Genomic DNA, 25,563 nt, shown 5'->3' with positions numbered 1-25,563 from the left:
AGGCTGGGGCAGGGATGTGACCAGACTTTTCATAACTGGCTGTGTTTGTTGTCAGAGCTGTGTAATTCTCAGGACTGGTTGGACAGGGATAAAAATTCTTTGGCAGGTAGAACTGTTTTCATATATATATATATATATATATATATATATATATATATATATATATTTCATCTGGTGTATTTTGTTTTTTTTCTTTGAGCTCATCTTATATGCTGTATTTTTTTCTTGTTTTCTCTGGTAGGTAGTAGCAGTTAACTCCTCCAGTGCAAATGCCCCATCCCTGGAACCATGGGGGTCCCGAGAGATGGATGAACAGTTGGCCGCCGATGACTCTAATGCAGAAAACCTGTATACTCAAGGTATTTGATTTTTTTTATCTGCTGTGTTAGGGGTAGTTAAAATGACTTCTATGTAATGTAAGGTTAGGGAAATAAAGTAATTCTGTTGCCAATGACATAGGTTGAAAAACTAAGTCCATCTAATTCAACCAGTAGGGGGGAAAAAAGAATGAACAAATAGAACATTTCCAAGTACACAATCCTCTACCCACAGCTGATCCAGAGGAAGGCAAAAAACAAAGCATGGTCCAATCTGGGTGGGGTATTCATTTCTTCTTGATCCCTGAGGAGGCGATCACATATTCCCTGGATCAACTACTCCTAGTATTGTTACCTAATAATAAATGTTATTATACAGTTATATTCTTTGCATTTAGGAATGCACTCAGCATTTTTTTAAACAATCTGCTAAGCTTGCCAGAACTAGTTCTTGAGCAAGTCTATTCTACAGTTTACAGCTCTTACTGCACAGAAGCCTTTCCGTATGTGGAGGTTAAATCTCTACAACTCCAGATGTCAAAAGTGCCTCTTTGTCCTCTAATGACTTTAAAGTGATTAACTCTACACCAGGTTCACTGTATGGCTCACTTATTTATGCTGCATTTATCAGTTTAGTTCATTGTTGTGACCAGATTGGCTGTGATGCTCATAAGCTACACTGTGTGTGGAATCCTTCTTTTAGTACATGCTATTGGGGTTGCACCGATTCCGTTATTGGTGCCAACACTAAGCATTTGCATGAGTATTCATACTCGAGTAAATGCTCTGATACCTGAAACCGGTGTGGTGCAAAGAATCACATGCAATTTGAACAGTAATGCAGTACGATTCCTGTCTGACACGCATGCTATTTCCCCCACCGCTCCTGTGTGAACCCAGGCTTGTCATAGTGACTTCATCCTGGGTTCACGCAGGAGCGGTAGGGGAAACCGCATGCGATTAAGACAGGAATCGCACCACATTCCTTTTCAAATCGTATGAGATTCTTTGCAGTGCTATTTGAGCCCATTCATTTTGTATGAGCTCAAATCGCACTGCAAAGGTATAGATGACTGGTTTCGGTGAGTACTTGAGCACAAGTATCAGTACTTTATATTCACAGATTTAAAAAACAAAAAACAAAAAAAAACACTATCAGTGCAACCCTACAATCTATCGCAAATCTGATAAAGCTGGTAACACATATCAGTTTATACCGTAGATATTAAATAACTGAAAGTGGTTCTCCAATCTGGGGGGGAAAAAAAATTAAGTCAGCAGCTATAGGTCTTTTAATAACACACCATCGACCTGTCCAGGGATCCAGCATTGCCCTCACCCAGGCTAGTTATCCACTAGCCTTTGGGTTCCCAGCACCGGCCATCTTAACTGGAGGCAGCCAGCTGTTCTGCTTGCGGCTTTACAGCCAGCTGCGCATGCACGAGCCACGCTGCGCTTTGTGACTGGTCCTGCAGTCTTCTAGGAACTGTGACGTGTCCCAGAAGACTTGCATGGAGGAAGGGAGGGGGAGAGGAGAACTTCTGCTTGGATTGCCTAGGAGATCTGAGCAGAAGTGGGAGGGGGTAACTGTCAAAACATCCAATCGGTTCATGCTAAAATGGCTAAAAGCTTTCAGCTGTTTTATTGTAAACGTGTCTTGATATCAATATGGGTGCTGCCTTTGCTGACCCTCTGAAACTGTTATAATAATCCATTAGCTTCAGTGGTCCTAGTCACAGAGCAAGAATGGGTTGGCAGATCAGAAAAGTCAGAAAAATCTCAGAAATACCTTTCTGTATACTGGTTCTAGGTGACTGATTTTACAGCAAGCTCTTTGGCCCCTTTATGAAGTTTCAGATCATTAATCGACCCCAAACTTTTACTACATAAAAATGTTTTAACAAATACTACTTTAACTAATTACACTAATTATCAAAAATGTATAATAGTGGTTTCATAAAAATAGGCAATATTTAAAAAATATGGGTGTTGAAAATATATTGGTGCTCCAGCAGTTTGAGGTGGGGCAGGAGGAGTTCTATATGTGTGTGTATATTCCTTCCCTGGAGGAAGAGTAGAGGGTCACAGACACCCAACACAAAGCATGCTGGTAAAAGAGGCTAACTATCTAATCCTTGGCAACACTTGTCTTGTCACAAGCCACCTAACCTTCAGGACTAAAGCCTGGTGTGAAACTCACACAGAGGCCTCAAAAGCTTAATTGACCACCTTCTATTATTTTTGGACTGTCTGTTAACCCCCAGACATTTGCCGACTCCCCTTTGATCCCCAGCCATTTATCAACTGCCTGATTTAGTCTCCTCAAATCTTGGTGGTCAATATTGCCCACTCTGGAGGACTCAGATTTATTCAATTGACACAGCCAGGCAACTGACCTTTTCAGATTGAGAGGCCAGCAATGATGACCTCCATGTCTTCCTCATGACTATTTCCTTGTACTTCTGCCAGGAGCTTGTTGCTAGACCTTCATAGACCCTAAAGCCTGGTACACATAAGGTTGCATGAAAAAAAATTGACTGCTCTGGTCCGAGCCGCAGTACTAACCATCCAACATTAGTACAACAATCTCCCACACTGAGCTGTTGTGTTCTGACAAGGGGACAGTCCTCTGCCAGAACACTCCAATCATTGCTCTTTGCCATAGGCTGAGATCGCTGATCGGGAGTCAATCGGCTGCTGGTTCCAGCATGCTCGCCCGACAGAAGCCGGCCAGCCGGTTGGACAGACAGACAGACACGCGGGCCGAATGTCGACCAGTTGTTTTTGTTTTGTTTTTTTAAACTGGCCAATGTCTCCCGAGATTCGGCCCATGTGTACCTGGCTTAAGACTCCTTCCACATGGAGCTGCGTACGTTAAAATCAAAAGGGGATCTGTGAGCAGCTTCCCTGCTGATTTGAGCCAAACAAGATGGGTGTCACATCCATGCCTATTGAATTTTGCCACAGGTGGGCGGACCCTTGACAGTTCTATGGGCAGCAGAGTATCAATAGAATCCACTGTCTGCTTACATCAGGCTACCTCTGATCTGGTCTGCAAAAACAGAAGATGATGTCCATTTGTGTTTTTTGCTAAACCTGGATGAACTCGGGTAGGGTACAAGTTAATTTCCACCTCTCCATAGGGCTGCATGGACCTTCCGATCAGGTCTGCCTGAAAAATTGACAAGCGGACCTAATCATAATTACTGTGTCAAAGGGGTGTAAAGCATATCCAAGTACAGAACACAAATCCGCAGCTTCCAGACAGGTTTTGGTTCCTGGTTTAGTTTTTCCTGCCTTTAGGAGAATACTAACACGCTCCAGCCTGCTATTCCCCACAGAGCTGAATACGTTCTAAGTTCTTACAGCTGTGGCCCAGTGCAGTTTTACCTCCTGCTGGCCTGGATCTTATTCCCATTATCCAGGGGTCTCCTGCTTTGAGAAAATGTCCTATAACGGTCTGTGGGATTGACTGCACAGATGTGGACCGCAGGAAGAAGATTGGGGCTGGCAGAAGGTAAACATAATGATGGTTAGCGGCTGAAATAACCCGGAAAAAGGGGTTCAACTTCTGCTCTGACCTCCTAGGCAGGTGGGTAAGTTTTGTGTGAAGGTATACTTGCCTTTTAATACTATGTTTGTATAGTACTCCGAGGCTCATAGTGACACAATTTTATATATTTGGATGTTCCTGTTTTTTTTGTGTTGGTGGCTAGGAATGGAGCTATTCGAAGAGGCTTTACATAAGTGGCAGCAGGCTCTGAACATAGGCCAGCGATGCAGCTCCAGCACCCTTACAGCTCCATGCACTGAACTCTTTGGAGGCAGCATGTCGGAAAGCTTGCAGGAGGTCAGTTCCCAGAAAATAATACACTTGGCTATACTTTATGTGAAATAATTTTAGCAATTTTTGTTTAAGAAAGGCTATATGTGGGCCAATTGTTTTGTGGGATTCAAACTTTAACTATCGGGACAACTGGGGGAGGGGGAGACGTTCAGACTATTTGAAAAGTGGTACTGTAGATGTCTTTTAGGGGACTGCAACTGCAGCCCTATATTTTTCCCTGAATTTGGCTTAAAGTACTTTGTTTTGCATTGGTTCATATCAGAGTGTCAACAACAGATGGACATCGTTCCACCTTATTTAGGCCATCATCATAGGGAACTGTTCTGAACACGTAGAGTCGGTCACAGGAGAAGATGAAGGTGCTGGTCATATAGAGATACCACCACTAGATTCATATTTACTAAGATGCTATTGCCAGCAAATGTATTTTGGGGTTCCACCTTTTGGGTGACGGTGGTTGGGATATTTAAACAAGGTAAATGATTTATGTAATATGTTAAAGCACACTAGAACCTTATTGAAACAGAAGGTACCTGCAAAATTTTAAAAGTTAGGATGTGTATTCTCCATTTCAGGTAGTAGGATGAGCTATGCGAATCATTTTTTTGCCTCTTTTTACTTGTGTAATCATAAACACTGGTATGTGCACAGATACAGCCTACTATTATAGAACTATATGTTTTATATGTCATACAGCTGTTTTCTCCTTGGCTTGTATGAATTCCTTTTTAGCCCCCCTTACTCTGAGTATACAAAACTCATGTACTTATGGAATGTATGAAATCCTAAAGGTTCAGTCAGTGTTTATTTAAAAAAAAAAAAAAAAAAAATGTCATTGCCTTCTCTGTGCAGTTGATTTTGCACAGAGTGGCCTCGATCCTCCTCCTCCTCTGGGGTCCCTCAGCGATGCTCCTGGCTCCTCCTCTTCTTGAGTGCCCCGTTGGAGACGTGTTCTCCCTCGGGGAAATCACATGCTCCAGTGTCCTGCTACGTCTATTGACACAGACAGCAGGACTCGGCCCCGCCCCTCGACTCCATCATTGGATTTGATTGACAGCAGCGGGAGCCAAAGGCTGCACTGCTATCAATCTATCCAATCATGACCCAAGACAACGTCTGGAGCTGGTGCGCTGGTTCCCGTCGCTGGAAAGACCAGGTTCAGGTAAGTAAAGGGGGGGGGGGTCTGGGGGGTGCTGCACAACAGGAGATTTTTCACCTTAATGCATAGAATGCAAGGTTTTACAACCACTTTAAGAAATCTTGACTAATGACCATGAGATAACTCCAAGTCCAGAAAAAAGTTGTAGGGTCAGTGACATAAGAACATTGCATGTTAAAATATGTATTACTGTTATAATACTCCAAGAATTGTGGCAGATGAAGAGTATGGTCAGTATAAAGAGTTTAGCATAGAAGTAACACATAATCGGATGTGAATAAACTATGCATGATGAGCAAGTAACAACACTGAGAATTCTGCTCATAATTTTGTGACTGAAACTCATTGGACCAGAAACTAGCATCAAAGCTGAAAATGTAGGCTGCCATGTCACAAGTAGCTACAACACTTGCAAGGAAGTAGTAGTAGCCTATTGTCTGAAAAGTTTTAGCTCTAGTTACGAAACGTCTGATTCCAGCATTCACATCTGATAGCAACATTTGTTTTAATGGACATTATCACCATAAATTTTGTTTTAAGGATATTTCAGTGTTCTTGTTTTTTTTCGCAGAGCAAAGAGTTGTCAGGCAGGTTAGAAGCCTTGTTGAGCCGTGCGTACAATTTGCAGGAAGAGTTTGGCACCAGCATGCCCCAAGATAACATGTTGCTGGATCTGGGTAACTAATAAGTGATCTGAATGTGTTATGTCCCTCTTTTAAAACATCAGTGTTGTTTTCTCTGTAATTAAAGATTTAAAACTCTGCTGCTATGCTCCTTTCACCTGCTAATGCTTTACTGTGTGTAATATCAGTACTGGTCTGTCATCGCTTATGCAGGCTTAATTGCCTTCAACCTGCCCCCGGGTGACAATGGTCGGGTCTGAATATTTGCCACTTGGGCCCCATGCAGTGCATCATGGGAGGAAGGAGAGCAGGTCTTTCCTGGATTTGCTGTAAAATGCACAGGGCTCCAACAGGAATGTATGGCATATCCAAATATATTACATTCAGGACTGAAATAAAAAAATAAATAAATAACCGGATATAAATATGACTATTAAAATTTTTTTCATCTGTAAGTGATGGTTTAGGCTTTGGCTCACGTGGCTACCAGGCTTATCATGCCTGCTTCACTGAAAAAAGTACCTGTAAAACTTAATAGCTAAAGCTAATAAGACAAACAGCTGAAGGAGTCATAGGAGTGAGAAGTCAGGTCTTCCTTTAAAAAAGTTAAAAATAAGGAAGGAAAAGTACATAGTTGCATCGGGCAAGTAATTTGCGCCCCCTAACCTGTGGACTTTTAGATGCACCCATCTCCGCCCATTACACACTCACAACCCACCCCCCCATCTCACCAGTCCTTCAGCATCAGGGACGGGAGGGTTAGATGTGTCCCGCTCAGACTACCTGCACACACACTTAGAATCAGGATCTGCTCACTGCTCTCCTCTGCATGCTTGGATCCATTCTCCCTGCATTCTCTGTAACGGCAGATAAACTAAAACCTTCACACTGTGCCCTCTCTCTTACCGGGAGCAGCGTAGAGGTTTAAGTTTGGCGGCTGCCTTTTGATGGCGCTGGCTCTGTCTGCACCCCTCTAAATGTTGCGCCCTGGGACGACTGCACGCTACACCACTGGGCACCTGTACTTTCTGGTACAGAATTATTGTATAATAGTTAAATGAGGATCTGAACTGTGTATAGGGATGGCCAGTTTGGTAGAGAAGCAGGGCTTTGCTCCCTCAATTTTAGAGCTGCCCCCTTAATGATAGTGGATGAGAACAATCCAAAAACAGGAGAGGCGGAGGAAGCACAGACCCACACAGAATTAATGAAGCAAAAGCAAGGATATCCTTGCACTGCAGGTCCTCGGGTACAGCTTCCTCTTCAGGAACATGGGACGCTAATGCAATTTCTGATGCGACTTAAGTCACACAGAATCGCATGACAAGGGGAATTGCATTAGTATCCATTGTGCCTGTCTACATCAATGCGATTTTAGAAAAGGTTCCTGTGTTACTTTGGTGGGACTCGTTCCCATAGAACAGTGATGGCGAACCTTGGCACCCCAGATGTTTTGGAACTACATTTCCCATGATGCTCATGCACTCTGCAGTGTAGTGGAGCATCATGGGAAATGGCGAACCTTGGCACTCCAGATGTTTTGGAACTACATTTCCCATGATGCTCATGCACTCTGCAGTGTAGTGGAGCATCATGGGAAATGTAGTTCCAAAACATCTGGAGTGCCAAGGTTCGCCATCACTGCCATAGAATATGCAAAAACCTAACCAAGTCACATGAATGTTGCCCTAATCGCCCTGAAAATCATGCCAAAATCACATCGCATTGGTGTTAAGCGAGCCTTAAAGAGTAATTATTCCCCTTTGGTCACCTGATGCGCTTTACGTTACTTTACATCCTTCTATTTCTTTATGTAGAAGGAGCATTGATGTTTCCTCATCTGGAAGGCAAGAGGATGTTGCAGATGGATGATGAGATCAGCACCATATCCGATGAGTCCTTTTTCTCAGCTGCCGAGGTGAGAACATTGTTATGTTACATTGACAGTGAAGAATACTCTGCTGCCTGAGCCCGCTGGCCTTGTGACATGCCTGTATAGTTTTCCACATGCAATGTGCTGGTCGAAAATACACATCCTCAATCTCAATTTCAAACCTCAACTTTGCAACTCTTTTAGCTCCTTGAGCTGGTATTCATGCATGGGATTTGACTTTCAGCTGTTTGACGCTTTACAAGTGAACGAGGGACCCTTTATTCCTCAAAAGCCTGCTGCAGCATATGAAGAGGCCTTGAAGTTGGTGCATGCAGAAGAAGTGACTTGCAGGACAATGAGGTAAGGACATTTCTCTACCAACTGCATACTAATTGACGATAATAGAGTTGTTACAGAGCTGCCAGTTCTGTTATGTCTATGCTAGATTTACATGCGCAAACTGAAATGTTGTAACGTGGTACAAAACCTTAAAATGTGGTGGCTGCATTAATTTTATTCTTTATGCCCTGTACACATGGTCGGACTTTCCAATGGAAAATGTGCGTTCGGACTGTGTTGTCGGAAAATCCGATTGTGTGTGGGCTCCATCTGACTTTTTTTTTTTTTTATCGGAATTTCCGACACACAAAGTTTGAGAGCAGGATCTAAAATTTTCCGACAACAAAATCCGATCGCATAAAATCTTGAAAATGTGCTCATGCGATTAAAAATTCCATTAATTCTAAAATAAATACCAAGTGAATAATACAGTGCTTGAAGCTATTTCCTACTAATATTCATAAAATGAAGAAGCTAAAATAATGATCCCGGGTTATTGTTTGAATAAACATAACCACCAAATGTCCCAATTAGGCTTGAAGCCAGGTAAGCGGACACAGATCTACCTAATACACGAATAGACTATTTCTGTATCTATAGAAAATACGACCGTGAAGCGCACAAGAACCGGTCGAGAAGGTAGTCTATCACAAAATGGCCGTCTAACTAGAGTCGTGCCTGCGAATAGTAGTAAATAGGATTGACTACAGGAAAATGGCCGCCCATTACAAAGACTATTTAAACGTTCGTCCACCTCCTATGCATTAGTCCCTGATGAAGTCACGTGATCAATGACGATACGCGTAGGATTGGCCTAGGAGGATACCGGAAGTGACGTCCGGGGTACGAACGAGGAAGCCGTTCGTTGTTTGTTAGTGAAAAAACCGCTTGATTGTTACTGTATAAGTGTGAGTACCCAGGACTTAGTTCCTTTTTATAATAAAGTATTTGTGTGAACGTACTTCACTATTGGAGCACCCCTCTTTCTTTCTTGGGTCTGATTTGCGATCCCTTGCGGAATATCTGGAGGAAAAGGTTTTGGGGGCGCCCATACTACATTTAGGATATACACCGCAAAGTGTTGAAGTTCCCCTATACCTACTGAGGATATACACCCCATTTGAGGACACAACTGCTGCACTGGAGTATTTTGCTGTCTTACTGACAGCAGTGAGGTAAGGTACCCACTGCACTCAGTGTGTGAGCACCCACGTTTAAGGAGCTGAAAAATCACTGGTGGAATCATCCCGGGGTTGTTCATAGGATTCATTTCTTCACATAGCACAGCGTGGATTTATTTCATCTTCTGCATGAACTTTATGATTTAGCCTTTGTACACTTATTTAGAGACATTTTTTATCACGTTTGCTGGACTACTATCTTTTGCATTTTGTGATAATAATTTTTTCATACACCGTTTTTTATAGTTTTATTGTATATTTTTATATATACTCTTTTTTGCACATATTGCTGGCACTTGTATGCACTTTCATGGACTGACACAGATTTGTTTGATGTCACGATTCTGTTGATAATTTTAAGACTTGCGATTTTTTTCTTGTCACTTTATCACGAGTATATAGATTATTTTAGCTTCTTCATTTTATGAATATTAGTAGGAAATAGCTTCAAGCACTGTATTATTCACTTGGTATTTATTTTAGAATTAATGGAATTTTTAATCGCATGAGCACATTTTCAAGATTTTATGCGATTATTTAGTGATTTTAATTTTAATCACATGAGTGCGTTTTCAAGATTTTATGAGATTATTTATTAATTGTGTTATTAGACTTAATTTATTTTATGTGGAGCGCAACACCATCTATTTACTATTTACTGTCACTTTGAGGGGAGGGTTTGCACCTCTGTCGGTGTTTTTTGCTGCAACCACACCAACCTGCTCTAACTTTACCACTATAGCGCGAGGATAACCTACCATTACAACAAAATCCGATCGTTTAAATTCGTGTGTAGACAATTCCGACGGGCAAAGTTCCACGCATGCGCAGAATAAATTAAATTATGAGATGAAAGCTATTGGCTACTGCCCTCTTTATAGTCCCGTCGTACGTATTGTACGTCACCGCGTTCAGAATGATCGGATTTTCCGACAACTTTGTGCGACCGTGCGTATGCTAGACAAGTTTGGGCCAAAATCCTTCGGAAAAAGTCAGACGGATTTTGTGGTTGGAATGTTCGACCGTGTGTACAGGACATTAGGGCATTCGGGTTTCTCTTATATTCACTGACCGACACAGCTCCTCTCTGTAACAAAATGGGTTGTTAGCCCTATCGCTGGAGATACTAGGCAAGTTGTAATACAAAACTTCAGAACTTTTAGTTACGCCCATGGGGCGGTCCCTAGGCTACAACCCACAGCCTGCTCGGGCAGAACTCCGTTTTTTCTTGCCTAGTGAAGGCGATAGACCTAGGAACCCTGCAGGTCCATAGGTCTGTGTTTTTTTTCTTGTTTTGTTTTTTGATGCAGAAGCTTGGCTTTTTGAGCAAGATGAATGATCCTGTGATCTTCTATCAACAGCCGGCTGGGTGACCGGCTTGTTCACTTATCCTTGTAGTCTCCCCAGTCCGGCCAGCGAGCGTGTACAGGTCGTAGCTAAGGCTCGGCAGGCCACGACATACCTCAGCTCCAGAGGTGGTCGTGAGTTTTATGCTCCAGGGCGTACATATGACCGGGCTACTGATGTCTGCGTCACAGTATGCCGAGGCCAGTAAACAAATATAAAACACAGAAGAGCACCAAATCAGTAAGGAATGCATTTATTTAATCAAATAGAGAAGTCTCACTTACATGCACAATCAATGTTATATGTGTAGCAGTCACTTTGTTGTTCCCTCTAGCAGGCACAGTCCCGGGATACAGGTGTTATTAATCTCCTCTCCTCTGCAGCTCGGCTCTGCAGTTCAGAGACAGACCGGCTTGTACAAGCAGCGTATGATGTCAGCAAGGGATACCCGAAGACACGACACGTTTCTGAGCATGCGCCAAGCCCCAAACGGACATGCGCGCTCCTTTATCAAGTGTAGGTATAGGCAGGATGGAAGTGGACGTCATTTAAATAGGGGAGTAAATGAGCAGTGAGATTTACTATAAAAAATTAACCCTATAATGTATAAAACCGGGCTAAATGAATTGTAGTGATTGCAATGACAAAATACATATACTTATTATTTATATACTGATAAAGGTGAGCTTAATAGTAGATTATAAAATATATATAAATTAAAATTGAAAGAATGGAAATAAGGAATAATAAAGCTGAAAGTAAAGATGAAAAATAAAAAATGAAAGATGAGAAATAAAAAATGAAATAAATAATAATAAAAATAAATAATAAGAAATAAAAATAAAATATATAGACAATAAAAAAAATATATAAATAAAAATAGATCTAAATATAAGTGAAAACAAACATAAAAATATAAAGAATGTAGATAAAAGGGTATTAATGATAAGAGAAAATTTGATAAGAGAAAATTTGGGGATGCTTATAAGAATAAAACCAATGAACGTGGATAATGCATAATAGATCTTAAATAGCTAAAAAAAATTATTATAATTATGGGGTAGTGTTCCTTCATAATAGTAAACAATCATGAGCATGGTTACGGTTACAGTCACAGATTGATCCGACTATGCCGCATACTGGAATGCACAACAGAAATGGTGATGGTAAACATTCCTGACGGATAAATATTCCCAAAAAATGATATATAAAAATAATTGCATATGAGAATTCACAGCAAAATGATGTACCTGGGGTTTATATATACAAAAGAATTATATGTAGAGAAAATTACATATAAAAAGGAGGCGTTGAAATAAGGGCCCAACCGGGAGAAAATAAGATAAAATAGCTAATTATCAAGAATTTTATTTTTTTTAGAGAATGGTGTGAATCTCGATTTCTTTATTGAGGCCATTGGGAGCGAGGGTGTCCAAAGAGAAAATATAAAAAGTTTTGTGCTCACACAATTTGGAAAAACTTTCTGCCTCAGACACCCCTGCCGGTATGGACTCAATGACCCAGACTTGAAGGCCTGTGGTGGACCGATCCTGAAATTCCAGAAAGTGTCAGGGCACGCTGTGTTTGTCCAAGCCCAATTCGAATTTCAAGTGGTGCGGCCCACGTACAGCATTCTACATGGGTAAGTGAGGCCATACATGACATAGTTGCTGGAGCAGTTGTGGAATTGGGTAGCTGGGTATGTGACCCCTTTGTGAATGAAATTCTTCTGGCCATGGTTAACAAAATCGCAGGTCAGAGACATATAAAATTTGAAGAACTGACTCATGTACAGATGCTCTCTTCTGAGATTATCGCTCATCACTTTAGTGAAGGGGCTTCTGTTGTGCATTCCAGTATGCGGCATAGTCGGATCAATCTGTGACTGTAACCGTAACCATGCTCATGATTGTTTACTATTATGAAGGAACACTACCCCATATTTATAATAACATTTTTTAGCTATTTAAGATCTATTATGCATTATCCACGTTCATTGGTTTTATTCTTATAAACATCCCCAAATTTTCTCTTATCAAATTTTCTCTTATCATTAATACCCTTTTATCTACATTCTTTATATTTTTATTTTTGTTTTCATTTCTATTTAGATCTATTTTTATTTCTATTTATTTTTATTTACTTTATTTTTCATCTTTACTTTCAGTTTTATTATTCCTTATTTCCATTTATTTCAATTTTAATTTAAATTTTTTAATTCATATATACTTTATAATCTACTATTAAGCTCACCATTATCAGTATATAAATAAGTATATGTATTTTGTCATTGCAATCACTATTCATTTAGCCCGGTTTTATACATTATAGGGTTAATTTTTATAGTAAATCTCACATCTCTTACTCCCCTATTTAAATGCCGCCCTTCCTATACCTACACTTGATAAAGGAGTGCGCATGTCCATTTGGGGCTTGGCGCATGCTCAGAAACGCATTGTGTCCTCGGGTATCCCTTGTTGACGTCATACGCTGCTTGTACGAGGTCTGTGTCTCTGTGAACTGCAGAGCCGAGCTGCAGAGGAGAGGAGATTAATAACACCTGTATCCCGGGACTGTGCCTGCTAGAGGGAACAACAAAGTGACTGCTACACATATAACATTGATTGTGCATGTAAGTGAGACTTTTATCTATTTGATGAAATGCATTCCTTACTGATTTGGCGCTCCTCTGTGTTTTATATTTGTTCCCTGCCTATGAGCTGACTTCACTCTAAGAGGAGCTGCCGTCGGTGACCGTGCAAATATACCTATGGTCCCCCATCCACTACAGATGGCAAGCGACCTCTATTGGATCCCCTGCAGAGTCAAAGTACTGTTTTTAAATAATCCTTCTCTGGAAAAAACGTTTGAATTGTCTCTAATGAACTATTCAGACTGAACTGAGCGAAACACATCAGAAGCTTTCAAGCACTAGTATTTTGTGTTGCTTTTTATGCCGAGGCCAGTAGTCTTCCCTGTACTGATCAGGAGCTGACTACCGTGGAATGGCTCCCAGCTTCAGGACTGGTAAGTACAGCTCCCTGTCTGGCAGGATGGAGCAGCTGGGCATTCCCTGGGAGGTCGATTCGGGGGCCCCCCTCACCCCCTCTTTTCTCTCCCCGGTCCCTAACTCCCTCCTTTTCCCCCCTCATGGGGGGGTGGCTGTACATGTGCTGAGCGGTGTGTGTGTGTCTGGGCTCTCACCTGGGGGTTTTAGCTGTGCTGGGTGCCTGGGTGCTGAAGCTTAGTCCCGCTGGATGCCTGTGTAGTCATGCCCCTGTGTTGGTGCAGCGCTGTACCTGCCACATGTTCTCTCTAGTCCCTCATAACGCTGTTCGGCGGCCATTTTTTACGTATGGGCAAGGGTCAGACTGGCTTCAGTCGGCCATTTTCCTGGTGATTCCATATTAAGAACACCGACAGCCATTTTCTTGTAGCTGGACCACGTATTTGTGCTCTAGCAGCTGCCCCTGTGCCCTCTGCTTCCTGTTTGGTCATCACAGGGCGCTGGGAAGGTTTTCCTGTGTTCTGAACATGTGTATTTGATCGCCCACCGATCATGCGACCGGCCGGCCACCGACAGTTTTCTGCTATCTCTGCATTTGGGACCACTGGGGATCTTCAGGCATTGTGGTAATACATTGCGGAACGGCCCAGGGTGGTGAGTCCAGCGGGTTAGAGCCCCTCAGCCAGCAGCAGCAGCAGGAGGGTGGGACTGTCACTGTCCTAAGTCCCCTTCGGGGAGCAGACAGGGTAGGGTCAGCATGGCTTCAGAAACTGGTGTTTCTTCCCCCAAAATCCAGGCAATTGCATCCGGGTCACCTGCGGACTGCGCGTTCCCTATGGACACCCTTTACGACAGTCCTCAATTCGTTCGTTGCCAAGATAGAGGCGGTACGTGGGAAGAAAGGTGCTAAAAAGCAAAAGTTTTGCACCACGAATTGGGAGAGCAAAAGGCCTCCCCTGCCTGCGTGGAACTAGCAGACCAACTAGTGCAAGGCCTTAAGTACGTTTCTGACGCGGCCCTGGATACTCTCCCTCTGCTATCCAGGGCTTCAGTGTCAGCTGTGGTGCTGAGGCGCCCGATTTTCTTAAAATGCTGGTCTGCTGACCAGGCATCCAAGAAAGCCCTGACGGATCTTCCCTTCCTTGGCGACCGGCTCTTTGGAGCCTCGTTGGATGACATTATTAAAAATGCCACTGGTGGTAAGAATACTCTACTCCCACAGGCCAGGAAGGCTAAGGAGCTAGGCCATAGGCAAGGGCCCTCATTTTCCGCTCACAAGCGGCTTTTTCGTCCGCCCGGTGCTTCAACAAAACGTCCCCAGCCCGACAGGACGCCCACGGGACGGTCAAAAGCGTCCCTGGAACCGCAATCCTACTAAGCCTGCGAACAAAGGTGCTACCGCATAAAGGTTTGCCTTCGGGAGTTTGCAGCCAGGTGGTCCTCCTGGTTATCCAACCAATGGGTCTGCGATCTGATTTCCACAGGCTACAAGATAGAGTTTCTCTTGGCCGCCAAACAGATTCTTCCCCCTACAGCATACTCGGTTCGCCGGGAGGCCCTGTTGGGGGGGCGGTAAGGGACTTGCTGAATCAGGGGGTGATTGTACCAGTTCCAGAATCGGAATGCTTCCAGGGATTCTACTCAAATCTGTTTGTGGTTCCTAAGAAGGAAGGGGTACGTCCGATCTTGGACTTGAAAGCCCTCAATCACTTTGTAAAAGTGCAGAGGTTCAGAATGGAATCCGTTCGCTCAGTAGTCGCTGCACTCCATCAAGGGGACTCCCTGGTGTCTTTAGACATCCAGGATGCGTACCTGCACATACCCATATGCCTTCAGCATCAAAAATTTCTCCGTTTGGCAGTCGGGGAAGCCCATTACCAATTTGTGGCTGTTCCCTTTGGCCTGGCATCAGCCCCCCGAGTCTTTACCAAGGTACTGGCTCCAGTATTGGCATTGCTGAGATAACGCGGGATCTCGATCGTGGGCTACCTGGATGATCTCCTCCTGAGAGCATCTTCTGCCTCAGAATTAGAGTGAGGATGTGGTGATCACCATGCAGACCCTGCAAGAATTTGGGTGGTGGTTGAACCTAAGAAGTCGGTAATTGTGCCGACCCAGCGTCTGGAGTACCTAGGTTTGCTATTGGACTCCAGGGAAGCGAGAGTTTTTCTCCCTTCAGACAAACTGCAGACTCTCAGATCTGCGGTCAAACTACTGTTGTACCACAAGTGGTCGTTGCTCCGCTTTTGCATGCGAGTACTGGGACTCATGGTAGCTTCCTTTGAGGCAGTACCTTATGCCCAGTTCAACACCAGAGTCCTGCAGAAGGAGATCTTGTTGAAATGGGACAAATCTCAGTTGTTCCTGGATCAACAGATCCAGGTGAGCCAACCAGTCAGGGACTCTCTGATCTGGTGGTTGAGGTCCCCGGTGATTCAGTCCGGAAAATCGTTCCTTCCTCTGAAATGGACGGTGATCAATACGGACGCCAGTCTATCCGGCTGGGGTGGAGTGATGGGGATACTGAGGCTCAGGGCCTCTGGTCGACGGAAGAATCCAAGTTGCCAATCAATCTGCTCGAATTGAGAGCGATCAGGCTGTGCCTCCACACATGGTTGTTGAGTCTTCAAGGGCATCCAATCAGGATACAGTCGGACAACGCCACGGCTGTGGCGTACATAAATCACCAAGGGGGAACAAGAAGCTCAGCCGCTGCTCGGGAGGTCGCTCACATACTTCGGTGGGCAGGGCAACACGTACCGGCCTTGTCGGCCATTTACATCCCTGGGGTGGAAAATTGCCAGGCGGACTATCTGAGCCGCCAGATGCTGGACCCAGGAGAATGGGCATTGCACCTGGAGATATTGAGGCAGCTGTGTCTGAAGTGGGGAACACCAGATGTGGATCTATTGGCCTCCCGTCTCAATCGGAAGGTGCCAAGATTCGTGTCCAGGACAAGAGATCCATGGTCAGACGCGCTGGTGGCTCCGTGGGATCGGTACCAGCTGATCTATGCCTTTCTTCCACTGAAACTGTTGCCATGTCTGCTTCGCAGAGTGGAAGCTGAGGGGATTCCAGTAATCCTGGTTGCCCCAGATTGGCCTCAGCGGCCCTGGTACGCGGACCTCGTGCGTCTGGTGACAGACGCTCCCTGGAGATTGCCGTTGCGAGAGGACCTCCTATCTCAAGGTTCAATATTTCATCCTGCTTTACCATCGCTGGCTTTAATGGCATGGCTATTGAGAGCCAGGTGTTGAGGTCCCGGGGTCTGTGGGACTTCTTCTCGAAAGATTTACCATTGTACCTGGAAGGCCTACATCTCCATGTGTGAGGAGAACGGATGGCATCTGCACTCCTTTTCCATATCCAGGATCCTGCTGTTTCTCCAGCAAGGAGTTGACCAGAGATTGGCATTATGCACCATCAAAGGGCAAATTTTAGCTTTGGCTGTCTTCTTTCAATGACCCCTGGCATCGCACTCCTTGGTGAGTACCTTTTTGTCCAGGGGGTATGACACGTAGTCCCTCTGGTGCGTTCACCGTTTCCCCTCATGGGATTTGAACCTGGTGTTGTCGGCGCTTCAGAAACTGCCGTTTGCAAACATCAGGGAGATTCCCCTGTTGACTCTTTCCCAGAAAGTGGTCTTTCTAGTGGCCATCATATCTGCCAGGAGGGTTTCTGAATTGGCAGCCTTGTCTTGCAAGTCGCCTCCTCTGGTTATCCACAGGAATAAGATGGTGTTGCGTCCACAACCGTCCTTTCTACCGAAGGTGGTCTCGGCTTTTTATATCAATGAGGACATTGTATTACCATCATTGTGTCCTAAGCCAAAGCACCCCAAAGAGGTGGCCCTTCACGCTCTCGACATGCTTAGGGCTCTGAAGGTGTATTTGTCTGCCACGGCTCCCTTATGGAAGTCAAACTCACTGTTTGTTTCGGTGGCTGGTCCAAAGAAGGGTATGGCGGTCTCGTCTGCCACCATTTCTAGGTGGATCAGACTGATTGTAGTACAAGCCTACGCCTTGAAGGGTCACATGCCCCCCTTTCCGGTCATGGCCCACTCTACAGGGGCAATTGGAATGTCGTGGGCCTTCCGACACCAAGCGTCTGTCGCTCAGGTGTGTAAGGTGGCGACCTGGTCATCTGTCCATACGTTTACCAAGTTCTACAGGGTAGACGTCAGTGCATCGGCTGATGCCTGTTTTGGCCGCAAAGTTTTGCAGACGGCCGTGTAGTTGCAATAAATATGGAAACTTCTTTTTTTCCTGTTTTTTTTCCGATAAAAACGCAGTACTGTTGTGTTAATGCACTGTTGCATTATTTCCGAAATTGGTTGCGGTCTTGGGGATCACTCTTGTTGAGGATACAAGGTTATGTGGTGGTGTTTTTTCCACACACTGCTGTTTTTTGTGGGTTTAGTTTCACTAGTTCCCACTTGCCATGGTGGATGAAGTTTTTATGCTGTTTTCCCACCCCTCATTTGCCACTGCTTGGGGACGTCCCATTTTGTTACAGAGAGGAGCTGTGTCGGTCGGTGAATATAAGAGAAAATAGGATTTTTTTTTTTTCCTCGACGTAAAATCCTTTTCTCTGTAATTCACCGACCGACACAGCACCCGCCCCTCCTTTTCCTCTTTACGTTATACTGCTTGTTGACGTACTGAGTTCCGCTTGAGCAGGCTGTGGGTTGTAGCCTTGGGACCACCCCATGGGCGGAACTAAAAGTTCTGAAGTGTTGTATTACAACTTGCCTAGTATCTCCAGTGATAGGGCTAACAACATATTTTGTTAGAGAGAGGAGCTGTGTCGGTCGGTGATTTACAGAGAAAAGGATTTTACGGTGAGTACAAAAATCTTATCCCCCCCCCCCCTTATTTTCACCTTGTGATCCAGTCAGTAACACATCTCCTGTGTTGGGGTCTCCTTTCTGGAGGAGAAGATAGTGTCAGATGCAGAGTTAGAGTTAGATGGACTTGACTGGCACATTAAGGGTTGACGGTAAAGCAGCGCATTTTGGCTTCTAGCAGGGCAAAAAAAGGCCTAAAGGCACCGCTGCCAAAGGCACTTTAGCAGGGCTAGCCATTGATTTTAATGGCAGGGGCGGTTTCGGAGCGGTGTATACAGCACTCCAGCACCACCCCAAAGATGTTGCTTGCAGGACTTTTTCTCCCGTCCTGCAAGTGCACCGCTCCAGTGTGAAAGCACTCAGGCTTTGCAGGTGCTATTTTTTGCGCAAAAACACCTATAAAACACCTCAGTGTAAAAGTGGCCTACAGCTCCAACTAATGTTACATAGTCGGGTTGAAAAATTCCATCTAGTTCAACCAATAAAAAGGGGGAGGATTTTTTTTTTTTTTTTTCAATCCTTTATACACAGTTGATCCAGGGGAAGGCAAAAACAATCCCAGCAAAGCATGGTCTAATTTGCTCCATCAGGGGTAAAAAAATTCCTCCCTGATTTTACCTATAAATGTCAGTGCCCAGTTATATTATGTACATTTTAGGAAAGAATCCATGCCTTTTTAAAAGCAATCTACTGAGCTGGCCAGAACCACCTCTGAAGGGAGTCTATTCCACATTTTCACAGCTTACTACGAAGAAACCTTTCTGTATTTGGAGATTAAATCCCTTTTTCCTCCAGACGTAAAGAGTGCCCCCTTGTCCTCTGAAGACCTTTTAACCTTTTCAAGCCTAAGCCTTGATCATAGCCCCTATTGGATTACCCTGAGTATCCAGATTGTCAAACCGCCCCGCACTTAGCGACTGAACCCATTCTGACTTTCCCTGCTACTGGAGGATGACAAGCTTATAAATAAGTAGAGACTCTTATTTTTTTGGAGAATGATTGATAGATCTGGTTCCCCAACCACAGTCTGGCAATCCTTTAAAATGTATGTTCGTGCGACCCTAACCTCACAAATTAACAAACTGAAGGCTCATTCGCCTACTGCATTTGACAGGGCGGTTAAGCAACTATCCTCCTTTTGAACAACTTTAGCATCTGATCCCTCTCCTACTCGGGCTGACTTGCTCGGATTGCAAACCAGAGTGGTAAATCAATTGCAGTATGAGATGGCCAGGCAAAATCTTTTTTTCTTTAGGCAAAAGATGTTTGAGCAATGGAGAGAGAGCAGGTAAACAGCTTGCATACTTGGTCCACAGAGAGGATAGGGCCCCGATGGTTGTCTCATTACATGGCCCCAACAGGGAGCAGATTACAGAACCTTCTGCTGTCACTGCCAGATTCAGGGATTTTTTTGTTATACACATCTCAGGTCTATATTGATGATAAACCGATGAATCATTTGTTGGAGGGAATCGCTTTTCCACAGCTAAAAATCGACCAAGTTGACATGCTAGAGGCGCCCCTCACGACCGACTAAATAACAACGGTAATTGCTAGTTTTGCCAGATCCAAGTCTCCAGGTTCAGATGGGTTACCTGTAGAATTTTACTCCCTATATATAGATATATAGAGAGAGAGAGATACTCATCCCTAAATTGTTAGCCCTAAATAACCACCTTTTTGAGACTCTTACATTACCACCTTCCATGAGAGAGGCAATCATAGTCCTCATACCTAAGCCAGGAAAAGACCCAGGTTATCCTAAATCATACCGACCTATTTCATTATTACAAGCCGATATTGAAATATTAGCCAAAGTCCTTGCCCTTCGCCTCAACCAGGTTATATTAAACCTAATACATGCTGACCAAGCAGGTTTCATGCTGGGTCGTAATGCCTCCTTTAATCTCAGAAAGTTATACATCAACCTGCAAGCTATAAACAAAAATGTTGGTTCACGAGATGTGGTGACTTTAGACACGGCCAAAGCATTTGATTCGGTGGTGTGGCAATATATTTCCAAATGTCTGACAGGTTTTGAATTGGACCTAACTTTATTAAATGGATTCAATTGCTGTATCTGGCCCCAACGGCTAAAGTGGTGGCCAACGGCTGGCCTTCTTAGACATTTGGCCTAACCAGAGGCACAAGACAGGGCCGCCTGTTATCCCCACTATTATATGCTCTGGCAGCTGAAACTCTCGCCATATCTACCAGGAAAAACAGAGATTCACAGTCTTTGCTTAGGATGTTGAACAGAAAAAACTAGTCTGTATGCAGACGACACGTTGCTGTATTTGGTTGACTCCAACTCCTCTCTCCAAGTTGCACTTCAGACGATAGAATGATTCGGTTCATTCTCTGGACTCAAAATTAATTGGGGGGGGGGGGGGGAAATTCCAAACCCTATCCATTGATAGCTTTCCCCCTCCCAGAGTACAAGAATAACTACTGTTACAGCGAGTAAACACTAGCGGTTCTGCACTCACTTTCAAAAGTTAGGTTTATCCGTTAGGAAACGCAGCAAAGCGTGCATAATGCTTTTTTTTTTGTACCTGTTCATGTATGTAATCTTTTTTCCATTCCCCGCGGCTGTGGGCGGTGTTTGTGCGGGTATACGCATCATGTCCAGTGAACGCTGCACTGTCTCCTGGGATTACACCGCTGTAGTGTCATATTTTTCCCCCTATCGTAGAATGCTCCGGAAGGGACGTTGCGACCAGAAATTTCGCACTGTGCATGCGCGATGCGTTTCAAACCCTTGCGGCATGCGTTCCAAAGGATTTGCGGCAATGCAGTTCAGTTCAGTGAAACTGTCAGATAATGTCATGGAAGTGAAGTTAAAATTTTTACTGAGCAGAGGGAGAGAGTGGGTAACCGTGGCTCGGGAGGGGATTATCTCCCCTATGTGGATTCGGGAGGGAATTATCTGACGGTTTTAGTGGTCTGCATTGCCGCAAATCCTTTGGAACACATTGCGCAGTGCGAAATTTCTGCCCACAACGTCCCTTCCAGCGCATTCTACAATGGGGAGCAAAATATGACACTACAACGGAACCGATTGCTTGTGGGCTTCAAATGCCCACAAGCAAGATGACATCTGCTGTGCCTCGATTTTATAAAGTGTCGATTATACCAAAAAACTGACCTGGATACCGGGCATCAGCAGTACAAGCGAGTCTGACATTAGAATGAAATGCTTTTTAAACAGTATAAAAAAAAAAAGTCAGTGTAGAACCGCTTTAAATATTTGGGAATATCTGGCTGATTATATACCTCTTAACATAGAACCTCTATTTACCCTAATCAAATCCAAAATTCAAATATGGGCCCGTTGTCCACTAGGCGTATGGGGACGTATTAATGTAATAAAAAATGATATTGTTGCCCAAAACACTATATATACTATGGCATACGCCAGTATATCTACCCCTGAACTATTTTCAGTCCATGGAGGCTTTGCTCAGACCATTCGTTTGGGGTACCAACAGCCACAAATTCACCTGGAGGATTCTCAAGAATCCCACTGATCTAGGCGGAACAGCCCTCCCTTATTTTAATTTCTACTATCTTGCCTCTCAACTATCTCAATTTATATCACATAGACAAAATGGCTAGAGTGAGATTCAGTATGCTCCCATTCCCAAAGTGGGCGCAACAGACCTCAAGCCCACATTGTGCAATCGCAGTGGGCTCTGGGGGACACGGCTCTGGAGAAGACCGCAGGTCTCATATCATTATAGATGAATATGGGATATCGCTTCCGATAAATTAGGGATCCCCAAACACAAAGACTTCACCCCCCTTTGGCACAATAAGTCACTCTCGGGATTCCAACAGATCTGGAGCACAAGAGGCATATACTACTTATACCACATACTTCCAAATGGGGATCTTAAAAATTTTGATGACCTCCAAAATACATTCATGCTTCCAAATTTTTTTAGTTTCATACAGGTCCGACGTGCCGTACATTCTCGGTTCCCTCAATTCCTCCCACAGCCCATCTCTAATGCCATTATGGCAATCGTTAAAGGCACAGACGCACAAAAATTGATCTCAAACTTTTACAGAATGCTCATTACCCCTTCATCTACTAAATTGGCCTATGATGTTAAAAGGAAAAGGGACGTGGGAGCACTAGAGGACGAAGTTCCAATTCCTGCAAGGCTGTCTCCCCTAAACTTTCTGATAGACTATCCCAGATATATATTCTACACCAAGCATATCTCACTCCTTCAAGAATTGCTCGATTTTGGCAGGGACACCCCACCACATGCTTGATATGTAACCGTGAGGTGGGCACGTTCTTTCACTTGATATGGGCATGCACACTACTCCAGGGTTTCTAGAAGCAGATTGTGGATTTCCTGCACAATACTATGGGCTCCCCCTGACCCTAGATCCCAAACAATGCTTGTTGGGGATATTCTTTGACACAACGACCCAACTCAAAGAAGGCGCTCATCAACCTATGGGAATTGACATTTCTTTCTTGCTAGATGTTTTTTTGTTTTTAAAGCGCTGACTATAAGCCAAGAGATCAGTCTGTGTCCATAAGATATCCAAATATCTCATGTGCAATTGTTACATAGTTAGTCAGGTTGAAAAAAAGACACAAGTCCATCCAGTTCAACCTTAAAAACAAATAAATAAATAAAAAAATAATCGTACAATCCAAATACCCAATTTTATGCCCACAATTGATCCAGAGGAAGGCGAAAAAAAACCCCCAGCAGAGCATGCTCCAATTTGCTACAGCAGGGAAAAAAAAATCCTTCCTGATCCCCCAAGAGGCAATCGGATTTTCCCTGGATCAACTTTACCTATGTTAGTACCCAGTTATATTATGTACATTCAGGAAAGTATCCAGGCCTTTCTTAAAGCAATCTACTGAGCTGGCCAGAACCACCTCTGGCAGGAGTCTATTCCACATTGTTGTATTGCCTTATATTATGCAAATTATGTTCAATATGTACATTGTTTTTAATAAAATCTGTTTGAAACAGGTGTTCCGTGCATCCCTGTACAGGCAGTACCATTTATGCCCATGCAGCTGTTGCATCCAAATTAACATTTCATTCAGAAAATGACAGATTGATACATTGTAACACTCCTGGTTACACTATATCAGCTGTCAGTGGATAGCAGTGATCAGTAGTGATTGCTGCATGTGCCCTCTTTTACAGGGGGGAGTTTAGTAAACACGTATACTAAGTCCCAGCTTCACCCGCACCTCTCCCCCCGCTGCACTCTCCAAGCTGACAGATCACGGAGATCTGTGCAGGGAAAAGCTGCAGGTGGAGGGAGGAGAAGGAGAGATTCCACTCAGAGCAGCCATGGATCGGGGGCGCGGGGGCATTTTGACCCCCCCCCCCCCAAAAGCTCCATGCTGCACCTGAAGCCAACAGGAGTGGAAGAGGAGGGATGGTGGCTGTGGGGGAGCAGGTTTGGGGGGAGGGGGTAATTAGTGCTGGGGGTGAAGAGGAGAAGGGGGGGTCAGTTTTAGATGGAAGCGGCAGCATGGGGGGGCAGTCACATTTAGGGGTTAATTACTCTGATCAGTGGGTTGTAACCCACTGATCAGTTATATAATTGTTCAGTCTGCTGAACAATTCTGATATAAGCTTATGGTCATGGAAGTGACCATAAGCTTATAGGAGAGGGAGAAAAGAGTGCATGGGCACTTCTATAGGTCCATATGGACTTGGCATTGAAAGGGTTAAAAATGGTACTGAGCCTATATGGAGTTGGATCTGCCAAGTGTCCCAACCCCTGGCCCTAACCGGTAACCTCCTTAGGAAAATATGGAAGGAATTCCTAAAAGCCCTGGCTGTTAAGGGCCCACTGCCCTTTACACCCTTATGGAACCACTCCAGGTACCTAAAATTACAGGGATTTTCTCCCTGGAGGCACCAGGGGATATATGGTTCTTCTCTCAACTTTGAGGGAACCATTCTAAAAACATATGAACAGCTATGCTCAGAATTCCAGCTCACCTCTAGGGGATTTTATAAATATCTTCAGCTTTGACGCGCCCTGCGGGCACAGCATCAAACACACTCCTTAGTTGTATCACCCTCTTCTCTGCTGATGGAAGTCCTCCGGGCAGACACCTGGAGGGGACTGATATCTAAGATATATGCGGAATTGTGATCCTCTATCCAGGACCATGCCTCTTTTAAATGCAGAACTAAGTGGGTGGAAGATATTGGCGATATAGATGGGGATCAGTGGGACATGGCTTTGGAATCGATACCTGCAAGTTTGGTCTCAGCCTCACAAACTCTCGCAACTGTTTATTCTACATAGAGCCTACAGAACACCCATACAACTGCATGATTGGGGCAGAAGAGACTTTCCTCTCTGCCCAAAATGTAAAATGCACCAGGGGGACTTTATAAATCTACTTTGGAGATGTCCCAAACACCACCGCTATTGGGCGGAAATATCTCAATATATCTCTATACTAGCTCAGATAGCAGTACCCCTGAACCCCCTGGTGTACTTACTAGGGGCAGTTGACTAAGAGATGTACCTGAGGGGAATGTATTACATGATAACCAGGCTGTTATATCTGGCTAGAAAACTTATGGCTAGATATTGGATGGCATCTACAGTCCCCACAGGGAAACAATGGATTACCTATGTTAAATTACTTCTTTTCAGGGAGTGACTGGCATATAGTCACAGGAAAGCTGTGAAAAAAATTTTGATTTCATCTGGCAGCCATGGCTAGATGATCCCAATCTTGCACCACCACAATTGGGTGAGATGAGAGAGAGAGAGAGAGAGAGAGAAAAAAGGAGGCCGGAGAAACAAGATAGGTCATGTGCAAGGGTAAATCATCCACGTGATCCATTAGTTGAAGAAAGAATTAATACTGTTCTAATTAATTGGACTGAAAGTGCTAGTTTATGTTGTAGTTGAAAAAATCATAATATCAGAATTGCCTTTTGTTATTGCTCATGTATTTTGGATGCTCAAAGTAATTTGTAGAACATGTATATTTTTTTATACTCGC

General features: G+C 44.0%; 1 protein-coding gene across 1 annotated transcript in view; it reads left to right on the top strand.

Annotated features, from left to right (window-relative positions):
• Positions 1 to 25,563, top strand: part of MIGA2 (mitoguardin 2) — an 87,240-nt gene that overhangs the window by 35,944 nt on the left and 25,733 nt on the right. The window contains exons 5-9 of the mRNA XM_077478523.1: positions 242 to 359; positions 4,034 to 4,167; positions 5,895 to 6,000; positions 7,764 to 7,864; positions 8,064 to 8,179. Of these exons, the coding sequence (XP_077334649.1) occupies positions 242 to 359; positions 4,034 to 4,167; positions 5,895 to 6,000; positions 7,764 to 7,864; positions 8,064 to 8,179 (575 nt within the window). The remainder of the gene's footprint in view (positions 1 to 241; positions 360 to 4,033; positions 4,168 to 5,894; positions 6,001 to 7,763; positions 7,865 to 8,063; positions 8,180 to 25,563) is intronic.

This window comes from Lithobates pipiens, unplaced genomic scaffold, assembly GCF_037356315.1.
Source record: "Lithobates pipiens isolate NorthernLeopardFrog02 unplaced genomic scaffold, aLitPip1_a1.2 Scaffold_1, whole genome shotgun sequence".
Classification (NCBI taxonomy): Eukaryota; Metazoa; Chordata; class Amphibia; order Anura; family Ranidae; genus Lithobates; species Lithobates pipiens.
The sequence above is the reverse complement of the archived record's forward strand: the minus strand, read 5'-3'. Positions and strand labels throughout refer to the sequence as shown.